The sequence below is a fragment of the Capricornis sumatraensis genome, chromosome 2 (assembly GCF_032405125.1).
Source record: "Capricornis sumatraensis isolate serow.1 chromosome 2, serow.2, whole genome shotgun sequence".
Classification (NCBI taxonomy): Eukaryota; Metazoa; Chordata; class Mammalia; order Artiodactyla; family Bovidae; genus Capricornis; species Capricornis sumatraensis.
Window position 1 is genome coordinate 203,082,988 of NC_091070.1, and position 22,079 is coordinate 203,105,066.

Consider the following 22,079-nt stretch of genomic DNA (forward strand, 5'->3'; position numbering starts at 1 on the left):
TCTCTGTGACTAACGTCTGTTTCCCAACATACAGCTAAGCCTCTAAGGGAACGGACTTTTGTACTCTCCAGGAATATGAAACCACACAGGTTGCGCTTTGTATAACGCTTAAGCATTCAGGCTCTGGAGTCACACAGATCCAGGTTCAAATTTAGATTCAACTTCTCTTGTAGCTGTGTGGCTTAAGGGTGAGCTGCTTGACCTCTCTGAATCTTAGTCTCCCGCTGCCAAAGGAGATACTGATCTGAGCTACTCTACAAGACTGTTGGAGGAATTAAATCTCAACAATGTAGGTAAAGTGGTTGGCACATTTAAGTGGTTCGTGATGCTAGCAGGCATTATCATAGCACAGCATAGATGTATACCATGTGTTTGTTGGATTTAAATCTTTGGGACCACGTAGGAGCTCAGATGGGAGGAACTGCAGAGGCTGCCCTGAAAATGTGCCCGAGGGGAGGCTAGAAGGGGCCATTCCTGGAAAGAGGCCTGGGATATAAGGTCTTTGTGGGGGCTGATTGAAGAGTCTGCTTCTGGGGCCAAAAACCTCATCGCAGGTCAAAGTGCAGTCCAGGTCCTGGTTGATTCTTCTTTCTTTCTTTGTTTTAGAAACTTTATTCATCTGTGGCTGCACTGGGTCTCTGTTGCTCTGTACAGGCTCTCCCGCGTTGCGGTGAGCGGGGGCCGCTCTTCACTGTGGTGCTCACGCTTCTCACTGTGGTGGCGTCTCTTGCTGCCGAGCAGGCTCTAGGTGCGTGGCCTCTGCTGCTCCGTGGCATGCGGAATCTTCCAAGGCCAGGGATCAGACCTGTGTCCCCTGCACTAGCAGGTGGGTTCTTAACCACTGACCATGAGCAAAGTCCTATTTTTTTCTTTCCTTAAGAGCTACTGTTCCTTGGTATATCTCCATATGAGCCACTCCTTCCATCAGGGTGGGGCATGGGGAGACAAGCAGTTCATCAGGGAGAGAGTAGAGTTTGGTGTGGTGGATGCTGACCCCCACCCTAGATGAGGAGGTTGAGGGTGGGAAGACCCTCTAGGGTCTGACTAGGGTCTGTGCTTAGGGTGAGAGGTGAAAGGAAGGGAAGGGCCTCAGAAGAGCTGGGAGTAGAGATTCTAAAGGTTGGTATTCTGGCAGCCCAGCCATGTTGTTGTTTAGTCACCCAGTTGTGTCCAACTCTTTGCAACCCCATGACTGCAGCATGCCAGGCCTCCCTGTCCCTCACCATCTCCTGAAGTTTGCCCAAGTTCATGTTCATCGCGTGGGTGATGCCATCCAGCCATCTCATCTTCTGACCCTCTCTTCTCCTTCTGCCTTCAATCTTTCCCAGCATCAGGGACTTTTCCAATGAGTCGTCTGTTCACATCAGATGACCAAAATACTGCAGCTTCAGCTTCAGCATCAGTCCTCCCAGTGAATGTTTAGGGTTGATCTCCCTTAAGATTGACTGGTTTGATCTCCTTGCTGTCCAAGGGACTTTCAGGAGTCTTCTCCAGCACCACAGTTCAAAGGCATCAATTCTTTGGTGCTCTACCTTCTTTATGGTCCAGCTTTCACTATCGTACATGACCACTGGGAAGACCATAACCTTGACTATACGGACCTTTGTCAGCAGAGTAACGTCTACGCTTTTCAACACACTGTCTCAGCTTGTCATTGCTTTCCTGCCAAGAAGCAACTGTCTTCTGATTTCATGGCTGCAGTCACCATCTGCAGTGATTTTGGAGCCCAAGAAGAAAAAATCTGTCACTATTTCCACCTTTTCCCCTTCTACTTGTCATGCAGTAATGGGGACGGATGCCATGATCTTTGTTTTTTTAATATTTAGTCTTAAGTCGGCTCTTTCATTCTCCTCTTTCACCCTCATCAAGAGGCTCTTTAGTTCTTCCTCACTTTCTGCCATTAGAGTGGTATCATCTGCATATCTGAGGTTGTTGATGTTTCTCCCGCCCATCTTGATTCCAGCTTGTAACTCATCCAGCCCGGCATTTCTCATGATGTGCTCAGCATATAGGTTAAACAAACAGGGTGACAGTAAGTAGAAAGCCCTGTCATACTTCTTTCTTGATCTTGAACCAATCAGTTGTTCCATACAGGGTTCTAACTATTGCTTTTTGACCCACATAAAGGTTTCTCATGAGACAGGTAAGATGGTCTGGTATTCCCATCTGTTTAAGAGCTTTCTACAGTTTATTATGATCCACACAAAGGCTTTAGCGTAGTCGATGAAACAGAGATAGATGTTTTTCTGAAGTTCCCTTGCCTTCTCTGAATCCAGCGAATGTTGGCAATTTGATCTCTAGTTCCTCTTCCTTTTCTAAAGCCAGCTTGGACATCTGGAATTTCTTGGTTCACCTATTGCTGAAGCCTAGCATGCAAGATTTTAAGCATGACCTTACTAGCATAGGAGATGATTGCAATCATCCGATGGTTAGCACGTTCTTTGGTACTACCCTTCTTGGGGATTGGGATGAGGACTGACCTTTTCCAGCCCTGTGGCCACTGCTGGGTCTTCCAGATTTGCCGACATAATGAATGCCAAATCTTGATGGCATCATCCTTTAGGGATTTGAATAGTTCTGCTTGAATTTCATCCAGTGGCTTTATTAACATAATCCTCCCAACAATCAGATTTTCGTCCTGCCTCAGGGCCAGGTCAAACTCCTCCCACTTTATCCTTTTTTTCAGTCTGTCAGCCATGTCTAACTCTTTGCAACCTGTGGACTGCAGCACACCAGGCTTCCCTGTCCTTTACTATCTCTTGGAGTTTGCTCAAAGTCATGTTCATTGAGTCGATGATGCCATCCAAGCATCTCATCCTCTGTCACCTCCTTCTCCTCCTGCCTTCAGTCTTTCCTAGCGTCAGGGTCTTTTCCAATGAGTTGGCTCTTCACATCAAGTGGCCAAAGTACTGGAGCTTCAGCCTCAGCATCAGATCTTCCAGTAAATATTCAGGGTTGACTTCCTTTAGGATTGATTGGTTTGATCTCCTTGCTGTCCAAGGAACTCTCAACAGTCTTCTCCAGCACCACAGTTCAAAAGCATCAGCTCTTCAGTGCTCAGCCTTCTTTATGCTCCAACTCTCATATCTGTACATGACCACTGGGAAGACCATAGCTTTGATTGGATGGACCTTTGTCGGCAAAGTGATGTCTCTGCTTTTTAATATGCTGTCTAGATTTGTCATAGCTTTTCTTCCAAGGAATAAGTGTCTTTTAATTTCATGGCTGTAGTCACCATCCACAGTGATTTTGGAGCCCAAGGAAATAAAATCTGCCACTGTTTCCATTTTCCTCCCATCAATTTGCCATGAAGTTATGAGACTGGATGCTATGATCTTAGTTTTTTGAATGTTGAATTTCAAGCCAGCTTTTTCACTCTCCTCTTTCACCTTCATCAAGGGAGTCTTTAGTTTCTCTTCACTTTCTACCATTATAGTGGTATCTTCTGCATATCTGACGTCATTGATATTTCTCCTGGCAAACTTGATTCCAGCTTGTGATTCATCCAGCCTGGTATTTCACGTGATGTGCTCTGCATATAAGTTAAATGAGCAGAGTGACAATATCCACCCTTGACATATTCCTTTCCCAATCTTGAACCAGTCTGTTGTTATCCTTTTGTGTGCTAAGTCACTTCAGTGATATCTGACTCTTTGCAACCCTATAGACTGTAACCTTCCAGGTTTCTCTGTACATGGGATTCTCTAGGCAAGAATACTGGAGTGGGTAGCCATTTCCTTCTCCAGGGGATCTTCTTGACCCAGGGATTGAACCCACATCTCTTATGCCTCCTGCGTTGGTGGTCAGCTTCTTTACCACTAACACAACCTAATAAGCCCTGTTATCCTTTTAACAAACATTTATTGAGTCCCTCCTTTAGGCTGGGAGGCAAGGGTCCTTATCTTCAAAGAGTTCACAGTCCAGTGGAGGAGACAGATGAATCACACAATAATTACACCGCCAATTTGTATTTAATTTCTCCACTGCTACCTACATAATTTCTCTCCCCCCGCCCCCCATCTTAGTATGGGAATAGCTGAAGAAGCAAGAATAATATCAGCACAGTGATATGGTTACTAGACCCACAGCATAGCTGGATGTGAGGCTGTCTGGTTGAGGGTGGGGAAGATAGGGGCCAAAAGAGGATTCTGTGAGGATTTGTCCTGGCTCAGGTGTGCCAGGTAGGGCGTCTAGGCACCTCCCACCACAGCCTCTGCATTTGTCTACCACGGACACATTCTCATAAAGAAAGTGCCCATCAGAGGGAGAGGAACTAGAAAATGGATTTGCAACAGGGACCATCGAGGGGCAGGCCGAAGGGCTTCACCCATGTTTGTGAGGGGCATCCTCCCTAGAGTAGGGGTGTCTTCTGCTTTAAAGAAATGTATACTCCTTTCATCATCCTCCCAAGGGCTGGGCTGCACCCCTCAAAATAGCCAGTCCCAGGCAGCTGCCATGTTCTACGCCAGAACTGCCCCCGAGAGGACCGAATGGGATGTCACTGAATCTGGGCCTCAAAACGTCCCCACTCAATGCAGAGACCAAAGGCCATGGGGATGCGACCTCAGCCTCATGAATCTGACAACCCGATTGTGGCACCATAGACCAGGTGCCTATGCTATTGGGACCCCTAACCATTCCTGGGAAGGTTTCCTGGAAGAGATGACGTCCTGGCCTCAGGAGGCCTGGGGCTAGAAGGCAGTCAGCGAAGTGATGGGCTGAGTTTCTGGGCAAAGGTAGGGAACGATGTGTGAAAAGATGGGAGAGAACTAGGCACCTGAGGGAAATACACTTCATTGCCCTGGAGTGACAGGGCAGATCCAACAGAACCTTGTAGCCTTTAAGGAACTGGGTTACACTCAGGACTTTCCTGGTGGTCCAGTGGTTAAGACTATGCTGCCAATGCAGGGGTCATTGGGAAATTGGATTACAGGGCTTTCCTGATGGCACGAACAGTAAAGAATCTGCCTACAGCATGGGAGACCCGGGTTTGATCCCGGAAGATCACCTGGAGAGGGGGATAGTTATCCAACCCAGTATTCTTGCCTGGAGAATTCCATGGCCAGAGGAGCCTGGCGGGCTACAGTTCATAGGTTTGCAAACAGTTAGACAAGACTGAGCAAGTAACATTTTCACTTTCAAAATAGTTCTAAGGAGGGTTGACAAGATCAGATTTGCTCTTTGGAAGATGTGCTGTTTGGAGAATGAATAGGAGAACCACCTAGGGAGGGGGCAGTAATCTAATCTGTCCTGCCACTGGGTGGAGCACCCTCATTTGTCCTGGAGTTTCCAGAAGCTTTTCTATGTTCTTCTTGGCCCCAACTACTAGCATGGGAAAAATAGTATGGAGATTCCTTTTTTACAGTTGAAGTCCATAAAGGTGTGTGTGTGTGTGTGTGTGAGAGAGAGAGGGAGTGTGTGTGTGTGCGTGTGCACACTGGGATGGGGATGGGGAGTTGCTGCAAACCAAAACAATAATAAAAACAAACAGAAAACCAAACAGAGAGCATCACCACTTGGAAAAATCACTGCTAACATTTTAAAATGTGTATATCCTTGCCTGTGCTTCTTTCTTTGACACATGCCCTAAGAAACTGTCAAAATGGAAATTCTGATTCAGTAGGTCTAGCGTGGGGCCTGAGATTCATTTTCTAAAATGCTCCCAAGTGATGCAGATACTGATGGTCTCCAAATTCACTTGAGCCAGGCTGTAGGCTATGTTTGTGTGTGTCTGTTTTGGGTTTTTTCTAACTTTTCAGTATTATAAACAATGCTGCCATGAGTCTTTGCCTATAGATTTTTTTAGATGTTTGTATGATCGTTTCCTTTATATACATTCCTAAAATTGTATCACTGAGTCAAACGCAAAGCATATTTTACAGCTTTTGATAGACAAGGTAAATATTCCCCCTAAAAAGATAGAAGCTGATTCTATTCCTACTAACAATATGCATGTGTGTGCTAAGTTGCTTCAGTCATGTCTGACTCTTTGTGACCCTATGGACCGTAGCCCAGCAGGCTCCTCTGTCCATGGGAGTCTCAGGCAAGAATACTGGAGTGGGTTGCCATGCCCTCCTCCAGATCTCCTGGGCCCCAGGGAGTCTCGAACCAGAGCCTCTTAGGTGTCCTGCACTGGCAGGTGGGTTCTGTACCACCAGCGCCACCTGGGTGTTCAAATCCCCACAGCATATTAGTGTGTTTTCGTCCATTGATTGTCACACACTAGTACCTCCCTGTTCCTTCGATTGTACTTGTTTGATTAATAGTGAGGCTGAGTATTTTCCCCTATTTAATTGGAATTTGTGTATCTTCTTTTGTAAGTTGCCTATTTGTGTCCATGACCGTTTTTCTATTAGGGTGTTTACTTTTGTTCTTATTGATTTGAAAGATTTAGATTTAACCCCTTGATTGTTACAAAGCTTTTTGGAAAGTGTGCCTGAGAAACCCTGGTATTTAGATAAAGCTGGTGTGAAAGGTTCAAGGAGAGATGAGCCAAGAACTGAAGAAGAGCATAATGTCTAAAGCACTGGGCTGTGGACCCTGGGGACGCTAACAGCCTGCACTGCCTGACGTACAGCCTCCATTCTAGAAGCTGGGATGGCGGCACACATCAGATAGTGTTTCCTCCTTCTCAGCAGGGCTGGATGGGCAAGCTTACTTTTGATCTTAAATTTTAGGCTTCGTTTAGAGTCCAATCAGCTTTTCTTTCTTTTACATTAACATATATTCTTCAGATACATTGTTGTCAATTTTATCAATAAAATCTGCAATCAGAATTGAGGATGGAGTTTTCAAAAAATAATTTAAAATCTACTGGAGGAAAAACAGGGACTGGCACTAATTATTACTATTGTTTTTTGCACTAATTAGTTTTAAGAAAAAATATAATGATGGGGGACTAGCTAGCTGTGTCAGATAATGAAACAAAGCCACGCAAGTTAAATGAGTAGTTCTGGCTTAGACTAGATGAACGGACAAGTGAAACAAACTTTAGGCCCAGAATACAGAGTAGACGCTGTACTTGTAATAACTTCAAATGTGATAAAAAGGAGGCCTTACCAATCAGGACAGGGAGAAAGGTGACCTAAACAAATAAGTATTTTTTGGGAAAACCCCAATTTAGATACTCATATTAGCTATACTCCAAAGGATTTTCAAACAGAAAAATTCTGAAAGATAGTAAGTAGATGAACTCGGATTGACGGATAAACCAGGGCTGAGAAAAGCACGAGCCCAAGATCCCCGAATCAAGGGTCTTTCTTCCCAAGTGAAGCCTGAACTGGGTTTAAGTTCAGAATTTACAATTAAAAAAATCAAGTTGATGATCAAGCAAATATCAAGGTAACTTGATAAAGAAACCTGTTAGCAAAGCATCAATAACAGTGCCATATAACCTTCCTCCTTCAACAACTGCTTCATACAGTACTAGAAACAATAGCTTTAAAAGTTTCTGGAAACTTTTTTTTTTTTTTTTGCCTCATTGCAAAGCATGCAGGATCTTAGGTCCCAGACTAGGGATTGAACTCGCAACTCACACTCCCCTGCTCTGGAAGTGCAGAGTCTTAACCAGTGGACCGCCAGGGATATTCCCACCCTGCCCCCCTTTTTTTTTTTCAATAAAGAAGCCCATGCCAGACAAAGTTAAAACTGAGAGTGAATGTAAGAAAAATATATTTTCAGGAATACAATAACCAGAAAGTTTATAATCCTATGAGAAAAAATTTGTGACGAGTATTCTACCAAAGTAAAGAAAAAGGCTCAAAATGCTGTATAAGAAACTGTGGGAATGGAGTGTGCTCCAGAAGGGAAGGAAATAAAGAAAAAAAGTAGAGACTTATTTGAAATTGATGCTGGAAAGATTTTTCATAAACATCCAGTTAAAATGCTGTTTATAGGTTTTTGATATTTGGAATCAGACAACTATACTAACAGATCAGAAAATATTATAAGCCTTGACAATGAGAAATAAAAAATGGTAATTGGAGGAGGGAGAATCAAGGACAGTAAGCTAATTTTCTCATTCTTCATAGAGGGTAATCAGAAGGATACTGCTCAGGGTGATAAATCAGGAAATAAATGTTTAAATATATTGTTTAAAGTCATGAGAGAGCTCATAAAGAATGAAAAGAGATATCCAACAAAATCAAGAGGAACAGGTGGGAGTCCACCTAAACTGACCAAATTCCACAGGTTTTATTGTGAGGACTCACCAGGTGTACTACTATGCCGCTTACTGTGGAAGATGTACTGCTTAGACCCAGACGACTAAAATCAGAAGCTCTAGGAAACGAAACCGTTGTGGGGAGGAGGGAGGAAAACCCCACTTTACCTTTTCACTTTGCCTTTGGTTTTGTATCTTTAAGACTGTTGGCATTATTTAAATTATTTTTATTGAAGAAAAGGCGCGCACCCACTCTTCGATTTTGGCTGGGCTGGGTCTTCACTGCTGTGCGCGGGCTCTCTCTAGCTGGGGTGAGCGAGGGCTACTCCTCGGTTCCTTGAGCGGGCTTCGCATCGAGGTGGCTTCTCTTGTTGCGGAACACAGGCTCTAGGGCGCCTGGGCTCAGTACTTGCGGCTCACGGGCTTAGCCGCTCCGTGGCCCGTGGAATCCTCCCGGACTGGGGATCGAACCCGTGACCCCTGCATTGGCAGGCAGGTTCTTATCCACTACAGCACCCGGAAAGTCTGTATCTACTTTTTCCTTTAATAGAAAAGCCACAATAATAACCATTAAAACAATTTATGGCGTATCCATAACAGAGTATGTAGCAGTTTCAGTTCAGTCGCTCAGGTAAAAACTAACGTGGAAAGCAGTTCCCACTAATATGAAAAGAGCAATTTGCAGAAAGCTATGAACAACAGGGTGACAGTTGTATAAAAATAAAGTTTATACATGTTTCAAGATTCATATAAAATGCCCAGAAGAATAAAGAATAAATTGGAATTCCCCCCAGGGAGTTGGGGGGGGGGACAAGGAAACAGTGGAAACTTTTATGTTTTACACTTCTATATGGAAGATTTTTGTTGTTTTAAAAAATGAAGTGTTGAGAGTTCCCTGGCAGGCCAGTGGTTAGGACTTGGTGCTTTCATTTCAGGGGCATGGGTTTGATCCCCTGGGTCAGGGAACTAAGATTCCCCCAAGAGGCACAGCATGGTGAAATAAGATGAAGTATTAGTTATACTATTCTAAAAGTTTGTCCTTTTTAAAATAGTCTTTACAGAAAATTTAGAAAATTATGAAGAAAAAAGCCACCCACACTCACAGCTTTTGGTGTATTTCCTTCTAAATATATATATTTTTTCCTCTATGCATCTGATTCTGTCTCTAGCTATGGGCAGGGAGCAGTGGGGAAAGAGCTCTGAAGAGTCAAGCAGACCCTCCTGAAATTTCCAAATTCCTCAGCTCCTGTGTATAGCTTCCCCATCTCAATAAATGGCAACTTCATCCAGTTGCTTAGGGCAAAACTGTGGGGTCAACCTTGACTGCTTTCTCTCATCCAGTCCATAAACAAATCCTCTTAGTTCTGCTTCCAAGACAGAACTGGTCTCTAGCCACTCTAGCCACTGGTCTCTGTCTCACTACACCTGATTTCTGCCAAAGTCCTCCCATTGGCCTGGAAGCTACCCCATTTCCTCTCCAACCTCATCTTCCACTGCTCTCCCATCCCCTGCTCACGGTGTCACAGCCACATGTGCCTCAACCCATGAGGCACATTCCCGCCCAGGGCCTCTGCTCCAGCTGCTCCTTCAGCCTGGATGCTCATTTCAAAGACGTTCAGGCCTATCTATCACCAGCTTTGTCTTTCCTCAAATCCCATCTTTTCAATGCTGCTTCCTTCGACCACCCTGATTATTAACCAAACCTTCCCCGTGTATCTAATCTCCTCCCCCCTTTTATGGAACCTATCACTTTCTAACAAACTATATACATGTATTATTTTGCACGCGCATGTTATCCTCCTACTAAGAGGATAAACACCACCCGGGCAGAAGTCTGTCTCCCGATGTGAGTAGCCCACGGCAAGTGCTCAAGTTATCTGTTGAATGAGGCTTGATTTTCTCATCTACAAAATGGCCTAATAGGACCCACCCCACACATTGCTGTGAGGATCACATGAAAAATACCTATTTCAAATTGCTTGCACAGCAGGGTCCTGCAGCCTCAGAAACCCATGGAGTTTGGGCTGATTGTGAAGGCCTGGCCGGGTCTTGTCAGAACAGTGTCGTGGGCACGTCTGCCAACAGAATCACTCTGGTGGCAATGCCAAGGATGGGTTGGCTGGGGCAGGGCAGGGGGCAGGCAGGGCAGGGGGCAGGCAGACCAGGGAGCAGGCATGGCAGCAGGGAGAGGGCGGGTCCCGGAAATGCAGAGAATCAAACAGGTGCAGAAGAGGCCAAAAGGGCAGAGTCTGGTGACTAGTTGTGAGGGTGAGGAAGGAAGAGGAGATGCCTGATCGGGGAACCTGTAGATGGGGTGCCTCACACTGTGATGGGGAGCCCTGGAGCCTCGAGGAGTGGATTGGGAGGGGGTGACAGCCAAGAGGGAGCCTGGCACCAGGCAATGGAAAGGGCAGGGGCTCTGAACAGCCATAACCAGCTGTGGGTCCTAGCTCTGGCATCGACTTGCCCGGTGGGGTCTGCCTGCTGAGTTGTTCTGAGGCCAAGTGATCATGTCTGTAAAACAGTGTATGCAGAGCCTGCCTGGTGCAGTTCATACACTGTTGCTCTTCAAGTGACAGTCTGATACCTACCCTCACTTGAAAATGTTTAATGGCTCATTATTAGGAAATTTAAATTTAATATCAAGAATCATGCAATGATGGCACTGTTTTTCTGAATGAAAAGAAGTATGCCAGGCACTGAGCTAGGAGCTAGAGAAACCACAGCCACCAAAGAGACTGCTGGCAACACTGGGGGGCAGCGAAGGCTTCAAAGGCATGGTTCAGAGCCTCTGTTCAGCATGGTACAGAGGCTCGCCACCCAGCAGGGAGTCCACAACCAGCTCAAGCCCCTCAGCTGCCTGCAGTCTCCTTATGTCTATCTACCCCAGTCATGGGTGTTCTCTGTAGTCTATCGTATTTGTTAGTTGGTTTCTTGCTTCCAAGCCTTTGTACAAGTTACTCTCTCCATTGGAAATGCTGTTCTCATCTTTTGAAAGCAAGCCTTACTTAGCCTATGTAACACTTGGGTGGCTTACATCACCTCCTCCAGGAAGCCCTCCCTGAGCCCACTGCAGGGTGAGGTGCTGCCTTAGCACCTGTGTGTTGGGCTCACCACAATACTCTCTCTAGTCTGGTCACTGCTGATCACACGTATTTCTCTTCTCCACTTGTTCTGGACCTTGTCTGTCTCCTTTGTCCCCAGAAGTTCCAAGGTTCCACCCTGGTAGGACTTATCTGATTACCAGTGGAGAGCCCACTACAAATGGTGCTGTGTCCAGGAGCCGGAGGGCCACACTGGGTCTCACACCCGCACTGCGGGAATTACTAGTATCCTCTAACCAATTTCCATGTGGTCTTGGCCGCCACTCCACAGTGCCATTCTTTTCCGCACAGCAGGGGAAAAGGAGAGCGAGGAGGTGAAGGAGAAGGGGATGTGGCGACCCAGAATCTGGCAGGGGGTGTGCTGCCAGCCCCGGGAGCCGGGGCTCACGCGAGTGGCTCCCTCCACACACCTGGTGGCTCAGTCTTCAGGCTCCCATCTGAAACTGGTCACCATCCCGCGAGCCCATCTCGTCACCAGATCCTCAGGACAGTCACACTGTCTCCTGAGGAGCAGGAAACTGGCAGAACCCACCCCGAGGGACTGACAGCCCAGACTCGCATTCCAGAAAGAGTGGAGACAAGAGACCCGATTTGTAAGAAATCTGATTATTCAAATTTAATACCATCAAGAATTATGCAATGATGCTGTAGTTTCCTTAACAAATAGAAAACAGACTTGTGTACAACAGTGAGCTCTACAGCACTAGCGTCCACAAGGTAAAAACGAATGTCTCACTCAACATCACCAACCCTGGACTGTTGGTCTTGACAGCCTAGCTAGACCTGGGGACGTCTGTCTCGCGTCCCTCGGCTAAAACAGCTATGCACCCTTCCCGCCCCCGCTTACCTACCTAGATAGTGCTGCCCAGAGGAAGAGGCCCTCTCCCTGCCCCTCAGCAAGCCGAGATAATAAGGGTTGAGGATAGTACCATTGAGAGAAGTCCAGTAGTCTTGCCACATTGGTTTAGGAGGGCATCTTGAAGGAGTGGAAAAGAGAGCTCCTTGGGGGCTTTGAAGACAGCTGCAAACCAGGGAAGGAAGTCATCTGGCTCCCGCTTGGAGGACAGACATGTGCTACCAGGCCCACTGGCCTGGACCTGAACGGCCAGCCGCACCCCTGCTTGGCCCTGAGGTGTGTGGGGCATGGCACACACCCTGATCAGTGCCCACCGTCTCGGCCATGTGGCCAGACCCACAGCCTACCAATACCGTGCCATCCTGCAATGCCAGACAAAAGGCAGGGCTCCCAGAGGGAACCCCCAGGCACCCAGAGTCACCTACCCTCTCAGGGGTTTGAAGCAGAGGCCAGGGGGTACCTCTCTTTTTTTTCTTGGGTTTTCTTTTTTTTTGGATTTTTTTGTTTGTTTTTCGTCTTTGCTTTATCTTTAACCTTTGCAAAACACGATGGTGATGAGGAACGCCTGCTCCCCCAGACATATCTGTGGGTCTGGGCTGTGAATGTTACACACGCACTGGAATAGACGACTGGGGGTGAGGGCTTCCCATTTCCTCTCCCCCACCACTGTCTGTGGGGCCTCAAATAAGGCTCTTACGGAAAAATGGAACAGAAATTAAACCCCCCAAATGTGTTTCCCTGCACTTGGCTGAAACAGGGTCTTGTCAGCAGGACTGGAAGGGCAGCCAGATCAGCGGTGCCTCCGCTCAGGCTGGCGGCCCCGGCTCCACACACATGGGGAAGGCACGCTCCGTCCTGCAGCAGCGAAAGTCGTACCAAAGGAAAGGATTCAAAGTGAACTCAAGGAGAAAACAAACTAGTCCCCCGTCCCCCACAGCAGCCCAGTCTGCAGTTAAGAATTTGCAAAAAGAAAAGTCAGAGGGAAGAGGCTATAATCCCTGTCTATAATCCCACTTAATGTATAAAAAGGGAGGCTTTGCTCCCATCCCCCCACCCCATGAGAAGCATGAGAACCGCGTCAGCAGAACAGAGAGTTCGCAGTGACTCCGGGGCAGGCCTAGCGGACAGAGACCGCGCCGAGGCGCCTGCCTGCGGGCCCACCCCCTCGCCCAGGGCAGTTCTGGGCTGTCTGTGCGGTGTGGCAATGTTCCTGAAATGCTGTGGTCCCAACAGCATCCGTGCAGGAGGGCTGGACGATGGTCGGTATGGCTCAGAGGAGCTGAGTCCCCTCCGGAGCCCCCAGGCGGGGGTGGCGGAGGAGAGGGGGCGGTAGTTACGTTGCATAGTGGTCAAAGCTGCCGAGGTACTCCAGGGCCGCGCGGTAGCACAGCTGGTACTGGTCCTACGGGACAGGGGGCCGGTCAGCATGGGCGGATACCCCCCCACCTGGCCAAGGGCACATGCGCTGCAGCCAGCGGGTCATGGACTTAGCCTCTGCTGGCCAGGAGCAGAGGCTGGACCCAGACATCTGCTCGGGCTTCCCCCCTGCCACCCCAGTTTGCCCCTAGATCGTGTACCCCTGCAAGGACTGCCACGTGTGGCCCTAGCTGGGAGCCAGGCATACCATCAGCACCCAGTGCAACAGCTGCTGAGTGGGGAGTGTGTCCGGCTCACCCCTCCCCTGCACCTCGGGCAACGCCAGTGGCATGTCTGGGAGGAGCCAGCCTCAGCCTGGCCAGTGGCCTGCATACCTCCGTCTGCACCATGGCTGGGCGCTGTGTGCGCAGGGTCTTCACGGTCTGGAACATGTCAACCACGCCTTCGTAGCGCATCCGCTCCAGGACGATGCTCAGTGTGATGAACACCCCGGTGCGGCCCACACCAGCACTGCCCAGGGAGAGCACTGGGTCAGGGCTCCTGCCCCCAGGCCCCTGACCCGCCCAGCCCTCCGCGGGGTCATCCCCACCTGCAGTGCACCGTGATGGGCCCGTCCTGCCCAAACTGCTCCTTGGTCTTGTGCACCTGCCCGATGAAGTCGATGAAGCCCTCGCCCGTCTTAGGCACGCCCTGCTCCGGCCAGTCTGTGAACTGGAACTGCCGGATCGTCCTCGACTGCCCATCCTGGGAGAGGTGGGAGGGCCGAGGGTCAGGGCTGGAGTGGCAGCACCCCCTGGCCAGGCGGGCAGTGCAGCAGCACAGATCAGCACCCTGAAGCCATCCTGGGAGATGGGCTCACCACTCCTACACTTTACCTTCGATTCCTATGGTTGGAGCTGGGGTACCATGCAGGCAGCCCCCACCCCAGAGGGGCTCCGGCAGTGTTACAAACATGCCTTCATGCAAATATACACAATCCCCTGTCCACTCACCCGGGCGTCCGTGACCTTGAACTCTCGGAGAATATACTGGGGCATGTTGTACTCGGCCATCGGGTCGACAACAAAGTACTGGTAGCGAGCAGAGCGCTCTGCAGGCCAGTACTGATGGCATTTCTCCTGTGGACAGAGGGCCCGGCCCTGGGGTCAGAAGGGGCGGAGGTGGGGAGGAGAGGAGCAGGGGAGGGGAGCGCCAGGCTCCAGAGGATTTGGGAGCTGCAGGCGGCAGTAAGGGTCTGCAGCTGTGCTTACGGGGCTGGAAGGGAACGGATGCGATTGCGGAAGGCTGCGGGTGTGCTCACCCTGCCCATCTCCCGAAGCCTGGTCAGCATGACGATGATGGTGGAGTTGTGCTCCCACAACATGCGCCAGAAGTCCTCGGTGCTCTCCGCCAGAGGCCCCTGTGTGGCTATGTAGGCCTTCTGCTGTCTGGGGCAGACACAAGACGGGACATGCTGGAGGTGCCACTGCCCCTCGGGTCTCCCTATGGCTGCCTAGTCCCTTGGGGTCCCACTCAGATCACCCCTCCTCTAGGAAGCCCACCCAGGTCTCCCGGGCCAGCCCGACTCTGTCATGCCTCCCACTGGCCAGGCGTGTGGCCCAGCTACTCATAGGCATGGTGGGCAGTCACGAGCATGCTGACCTATAGCCATCCAGGAAGCTGGCATTGATGTAGTCAGAGCCCTCCACGCCGCGGATGGGCTGCAGACACACACGGGTCAGTTCGTAGGGCATGATGTTCACCAGGCGGTTCTTGAACTTGTTGCAGGGCAGGTTGGCGCTGATGAAGCGGGATGTGTGGGCCTTGGAGTTGGCCAGCAGCTAACAAGAGGGAAGGGGTGGTCAGGCCGGGCTTCCTGGGGGGGCCGGCCCCACGGCCCGGTCCAGGCGCCGGAGCCGGGCAGGCCCAGCCCCGAGCCCACCTTGAACTCCAGCTCCATGGCAGTCACGCTCTCTCCGGGCGGCACTTGGCCCAGCTTCTGGATGTGGGCATGGAGGCTGCGGGCAGGCACCTCCGTGTGCCCGCACGCGGCGGCCTCCAGCAGCGCCTCGTGGATGAACACGTACTGGTCCTCGGTCTGTACCATGTAGTTGCGCTGCGCCCGCATGCACGTCACATGGCCATAGACGTCCACCGTCTTCTCGTGCTTCATCCGCTCCAGCATGGCGTCGATGACGATGAAGCAGCCCGTGCGGCCCACGCCCGCGCTGCGGGAACAGGGCTCAGCCTGGGCAGAGGCCTCCCTCACCTCTGGCCCACCCCGGGGGGCAGCACCCCCTCACCTGCAGTGCACCACCATGGGCCCCGCGTCTAGGGGGTTACAAGCCTTAACCCGCCGCAGGAAGGCCAGGATCGGGGTCGGGTACTCGGGGACTCCGTGGTCTGGCCAGGCCATGAACTGGAACTGACGCAGCTCCCGCTTCTCACTGGAGCCACTCTGCGGAGGACGGCAGCAGAGATGGAGTGAGTGGCCAAGGCACATGCCTGCTACCACCTGCCCCAACACCAAGGCCAGACCCCAGCTCTCCAACGGGACTCGGAAGTCACACGGGGCAGCCTGAAGGAACTCAGGTGCTGCCTCCATCCACCCCGCCCACAGCACCGGCCGGCATGGTCTGCTCACACCTCCAACACTGGACTCCCACCCGCCCCTGCTTCCCCAGCACACCACGCTCAGACCATGGTGCTCACAGGCTCCAGGCTGAGCCCAGGCACCGGGGCAGGGCTGTACCTTGTAGAGCGCAAAGGTGCGCACAGTGTAAGTGGCCAGCTCCACTGTGTCCAGCAGGGTCACCTGGATGAGGCCGTAGGTCTCCGTGCCACGAGCTGGCCAGTACTGATCACATTTCACCTGCAGAGGGACAGGAGTGGGGTGCGGGCAAGGGTGTTAGAGGGACCCAAAGGCTCAGACAGGCAGGGCCCAGGGCAGGAGCTGGTGGAAGGTCCGGCTGTGCTAGCTGCCAGGCCCCTGGTCCCCGAGATCTCAGATTCATCAGGCCACCCCCTCACCAGACCAAATCAGGGCCTCACACTAGGCCGCCACCCCTGCCCTTGCAAGGCAAACACAGGATGTAATTGAAAATCATTTATTCATGACCAGATCGCACCAGGTGCGTTTTCTGCCAAATTTACCCATAACGTTTATACACCATTTTCAAGCTCTGTAAATTTTATGTTCCAGTCAATGCTTTGCTGTGCAAAAGCAGATAACAGCAGCTCTATTCCACTAATTAACTTAGGAGATGTGTTAAGGCCCCAGCAACACTCTAGTATCTAGGGAACACGTGAACATCCCAGATACATGCAGTAACTGGGGGACATGTTAACATTCTTGGAAAATGACAGCATCTGGGACAACATATTAACACGGTAGGAACCCACTGGCGTCTGGGGAACACACCACGTCCCAGGAGTGCCCAGCAGCTGGGATACGGGGCCAACCCAGGAGAACAATAGCACTCGGCAAGTCCCCTGAAGGGCGTCTTCCCACAGGGACAGGAAAAGGTGCCCGAGTATCTTTACCTGACTCCCCCCCAACCCCAGCAGGGACCTGAATGAACAGCCTTACCCGGGACTTCTCCTCCAGCCGCGTCATCATGACCACAGTGGCTGTGCGCTGTTCCCACACCATCCGCCAGAAATCGCCCATGGTCTCAGGCAGCGGGCCCTGCGTGGCAATGTAGGCGTTCTGCTTGCGGTAGCCGTCGATGTAGTTGGCGTTGATGTAGTCGCTCCCGGGGACACCTACGGGCAGGAAGGGACACGGGAGAGCATTATCTCAGGGCCTCCAACCTAGTCTGTGGGCCTCTTCTGGAGGAGGAGATGTCACCCAGTAAGGAGGAGCAGGAAGAGAGCCAGGGGATGGGAGGGGCCCCCGCCCTAGGCTCACCGTCAATGGAGGTAAGGATGACTCGAGAGTGGTCGTAAGCAATGACGTTGGCGTAGCGGTTCTTCGGCTTGTTCACCTCCAGGTTTGAATTCTCCCACGTGAACTGCTGTCCCGGGTCAATTGACTGCAGGAAAGGAAGGAGGCAGGTGGAGAGGGGTAATAGCCGATCTCTACCTAGTGCCCCCAGGAGACCCGGCCTGCCAGGTGGTGCCCACATCTGCCTTTGCTCCCAGGCCACAGTACTGGCTCTGTCCCGTGGTGCTGGGGAAGGCTGAGCCCCAGCTCCCCAGCGATGGAGCACAGAGGCTACCATGGAACTGGTCAGCAAGGTGACAGACTGAAGACTCCTCTCACCAAGGTACCAAATCCCCCTGCCTAGGAGAGTGGTAGAGGTGGGGAGTGGGCAGGGGAAGTCCCTCAAGCCCTGCACCCAGCTAGCCAACAAGGGCAGAAGTGAGAGGCGGCCAGCTGTGCATGACCCAATGCTGCTGGGCTCCAGACACCACTGCATGGCCTTGCCCAGCTCTCCTCCTCCCTCTCCGGCTGTTCCTTCTTGGAGGCAGGACACAGTGCTTCTCCGGGGTTCATTCCTAGGCCCTCTTTGCACTCTCCAACCTTTCCTGGATGACCTCACGGCCGTATGCTGGAGCTGACGTAACTCAGCTGTAGCCCAGAGTCTCCCCTGAGCCCTGGTCTGCAGAGCCCACTGGCCCCTGACATCCCACCAGGATGCCCCACACTTCTTCAGTCTCAGCCCTTGCCAAGCTGAGCTCATTAGCTCCCCTGTGCAAACCTGGCTCTGCTGCTGGGGTTCCATCTCGGTGAAGGGCTCTGTCCTCATTTACCCCAAAGCCGTGGCCACAACCTGCCAGTCGTCCTCCAAACTCCTCTGTGCCCCCTCTCTCACCCATCACCATGGCCCAGGGCTCCCCCCAGCTCCTTGGCTCTCACCAGCCTGCTGCCAGGGCTTCAGCTGGGCCACCCCTGCTCAGACTGGGCATCTCCCTGACTCTTTCCTTTGCCCTTTCCCTGCCTCTTTCTGTCTTGCAGCCAGAACTATCCTTATAAAATGCCAATCTGATGATCAACTCTCTGCTTAATGCCTTCCATGGTTCCTTGTCACTTCGGATGACAACAACAGCTGACTCTCAGCAAAAACTTACCGTGTGTGTGGCGCTATTCTCTGCGCTCTGTATTCCCTCTCCCAATCCTCCCATGAAACCAGTTCTATCATTACCCTCCTTTCACAGATGAACATGACCCCAAGTTCTCAGCACAGCACAACACTTGCTTGTTGGCTTCTGCACCAGCCAGTTACTCTCCCCAGGTCAGTGAACACTTCTGTGAGACCCCAGCACACCCCATCCCTAGCCTGCCTGCTTCGTGCTGCTGTTGGAGGACCTTCTCTGCATATCTGCATATTTACCAACATGGCACGAGGTCACATTTATGTATCCGTCTGCACTCATCTCCCTACTGACTGAGTTCCCTGTGGGCACTTGTCTCCACACTCCCAGTGGCAAGCACAGGCTAAGTGCTTGATGACGCTCATCATTAAAGGTAACAGAGCTATTGGAACCTGGCTGCAGAAAAGCTCTCGGCTGGCCAGGGTGGCCAGAGGCGGCTTCCTGAAGGAGGAAGATCTGTAAGGGGAGCACAGATGCGAGCAGAAAAGTGGCAGAAGGTGAGAGGAGGACACCGCCGGCCTGGACAGTGGGGTGCAGGGCCCCACAGGAGGAAGGGTTAGTGGGACGTGGAACTGGATGAGTGAAGGCCTCATGGGAACTGGAGGCAGGGAGCCTGACTCAGTGGCTCCATCCCCCCCGTGGTAGGGCCCCGTGCAGGGCAGGCCCCCCAGTGGGAGCTCCACAGGAAGAGGCAGCACCCTGTCCTCTAGGCAGATGTGATCATCAATCCACCTGCCAAGCTCAATTTCCTCTGCGGAAACCTGACCCACAGCCCTTGGAAGTGGAGCCCTGGTGCCCAGGACAGCAAGCACAGTGGAGGGTGGACGTGTGACTGGAGGGAAGGGGATGCACAGGCAGGGCAGAGCTAGCCCTTCAATCACCCACCCATCCATCCATCATCCACCGAGGCGAATCCCCTGCCAGGCCTGTGCCGGGAGCGGAGACTGAGTGGGGTTGAGGCAGAAGATGCTTTAACAACACCTTCACCAGTACTCCTCAGAGGAGTCTGGGCTCTCCCTATCTCCTCCTTCACTAGCAAAGCACCTCTCCAGCTGGGAGCTAGAAGCCTTGACTCCAGGTCATGGAGCAGTGCTCTGAAGTCTGAGCCCCCAGCGTGCGTGCATGCTCAGTCGATTTAGTTGTGACTTTCTGCATGACCCTTTGTGACTCTGTGGACGGCAGCCCACCGGGCTCCTCTGTCCATGGGACCCTCCAGGCAAGAATACTGGAGTGGGTTGCCACTTTCTTCTCAGGGGATCTTCCCACCCCAGGGATCGAACCCAGGTCTCTTATGTCTCCTGCACTGGCAGGCGGGTTCTTTACTGCTAGCGCCTCCTGGAAGCAGGCAGGGTAGAAACCACAGTGAAGGAAGCACCTGGAGAAGGAGGGTTTATGCAGCCCAGGCGGCAGGAGTCAGGCTCCCAGACTCCCCATCTCTGTGACAGACACTCTGAGCACACGCATGTGCAGGCACAGGCTGCCAGACGGCTTCCACTACTCATCAGTGACGTGACCTTAGACAAGCCATTCCCTTCTCAGAGCCTCAGCCTCCTCATCTGTAAGATGGGATAACACCAGCTCCTATTTCATAGGGTTGTAGGGAGGACATAAATAGATGGCGTATGCAGAGTGCCTAGCCTGGAGCTGGCTGGCAGGGAGCTCTCTACAAATGCCAGCTGTTATTACTGATTGTGTTTATGACCTTCTATCTGCCTCCGTTAGCACAGGGGCATGTGACTTTGTGTCCCAATCTTGGCGTGCCTGAAAGGTCTTGACCAGGCCCGGTACCTAAGAAGCTGATTTCCCCACTGGCTACTGCTGACCCCTTCAGTCTGTGCTCTTGGGCAGCCTGGAGCCCACCACCCGCTCCCCAAACACACAGCAGGGGCCTGAGGCAGGACAGGAGCTGGCCTGGGGCCAGGCATATGGTGGTGGGGGCGGTGGCGGTGAAGGGACGTCTCACCTCATACTCCTGGGAGAACTTGAGGCCGTCATTGGCTTTGAGGCGCTCGATGTTGTCAGCTAGGTCAGTGATGGGGATGGGCGGGTGGTCTCGCATACCTGGGAGCAGGGCGGGCACATGAGCAGAGTTAGCGTGGGGCCTGAGCCGGGGGCGGAGACAGCCCGATGCATGGATGTGCACATGTGAACACGTGTGACTGGCATGGAGACAGCAGCACATGCGGCGACAGGGGTGGTAGGGCACACGGCGGCCGGGGGACGGGAAGGGTCAGGGCGGGGGGATGTATGCCGTGGGCACGAGTGGGCATGGCCTTGCGACGTGGTGCTGAGTGGCTGGCCCTCCTCCCAGGTCAGGGCCGGACGCCCAGGTGGAGGGCAGCGGACGGGACGGGGCTGGGCTGCTTCAGCCTGTGCCCCGCCCGCGGGCCCTCCTCTGGACAGCGCTCCTGCCCTCAAGGCGCCAGTCACCATGGGAGGCTCTGTGACCTCATCGTCCCAGCACCCAGCATGTGGATGGAGTGATCATGATGTACGGAGATACGGCAGAGTGATGAGGAAGAGCTCGGAGGGAGAGGTAGAGGAGAGGAGGGAGACACTGGGGCGAGGAGGTGGGAGAGGCACCGGAAAGGAGTCGGACTGAGTCGGGAGGTGGGAGAGGCAGAGACAAGAGGGGACGGCCGGAGGAAGGGGGAGAGGCGAGGAGAGAGTGGGATGGGGCGGTGAGAAGGTGGAGCAAAGACAGGAAAAGGGAAGAGAAGAGCTCAAGGGAGGAGAGAGGTGACGGGTGAGAGATAGAGGAGACACACAGAAGCCAGAGTGGGCCCCAGGCGGGGAGCGCGAAAAACTAACTTGAGATATTCGGGCAACTGGGGACACTGGAACCTGCAGAGAAAAAGAACAAAAACAGCGGGGCCAGAGAAGGACACCCGTTAACCTCTGGTTACATCGCCCTTGGATCGCAGCCAGTGGGGGTCTGGGGAGCTCGGAGGGCTGGCCCACCGCAGCCCCTTCTGCTCCACCCCGCCCAAGTGACAGACGTCCGTCTCCCACCCCCTAGAGCCTGCACGGCCTTGGGGGCCTCTTCCTGTGATGAAATTCTAGGTCCAAGCCAACCTCATGGCCTCTGGTAACCAAGTTTGACCCTGGCTATTTCCAGATCATTTGGCAAAAGAAAAGTGTGCTTTTAGAGAGAGGGAAGGCACATGTGGCGAGAAACAGAAGGGTGAGTCCCCGGTAAGGATGGGCAGATGGGGACTGTGTCGCTCTCTCAGTTTTTCTGTGCATCTCAAGCATCTTCAGAAGGAAAGTTAGATTACGAGAGAAAATAATAAACATTTGCTGAACTACAAACATGGGAAGGGGGACCCTCAGTGGTGCCACCATTCCAGCCAACCCTTCTTTCTGGTCACTGGTTCCCCTCCCTGGTTAACCCTGTGCATAGAGACCCCTCTCCCAGCCAGCAGCCTTGTCCCCTGACCTCAGCACCTCTGATGACCCTCACCATGCCCTGCCCCAAGGCCCGCCCCAGGCCACGGCCTCCTGA

General features: G+C 52.2%; 1 protein-coding gene across 3 annotated transcripts in view; it reads right to left on the minus strand.

Annotated features, from left to right (window-relative positions):
* Nucleotides 1-11,902: 11,902 nt before the first annotated feature.
* The window catches only part of PTPRF (protein tyrosine phosphatase receptor type F), an 83,838-nt gene continuing 73,661 nt past the window's right edge, over nt 11,903-22,079 (minus strand). For all 3 annotated transcript variants that reach the window (XM_068966784.1, XM_068966785.1, XM_068966783.1), the window contains 12 exons: nt 20,538-20,635; nt 17,388-17,511; nt 17,067-17,242; nt 16,230-16,349; nt 15,781-15,935; nt 15,420-15,705; nt 15,140-15,318; nt 14,799-14,925; nt 14,491-14,616; nt 14,088-14,242; nt 13,873-14,008; nt 11,903-13,523 (listed from right to left, as the gene is read on the minus strand). In XM_068966784.1, the coding sequence (XP_068822885.1) occupies nt 13,455-13,523; nt 13,873-14,008; nt 14,088-14,242; nt 14,491-14,616; nt 14,799-14,925; nt 15,140-15,318; nt 15,420-15,705; nt 15,781-15,935; nt 16,230-16,349; nt 17,067-17,242; nt 17,388-17,511; nt 20,538-20,635 (1,751 nt within the window). In that variant the 3' untranslated portion in view covers nt 11,903-13,454. The remainder of the gene's footprint in view (nt 13,524-13,872; nt 14,009-14,087; nt 14,243-14,490; nt 14,617-14,798; nt 14,926-15,139; nt 15,319-15,419; nt 15,706-15,780; nt 15,936-16,229; nt 16,350-17,066; nt 17,243-17,387; nt 17,512-20,537; nt 20,636-22,079) is intronic.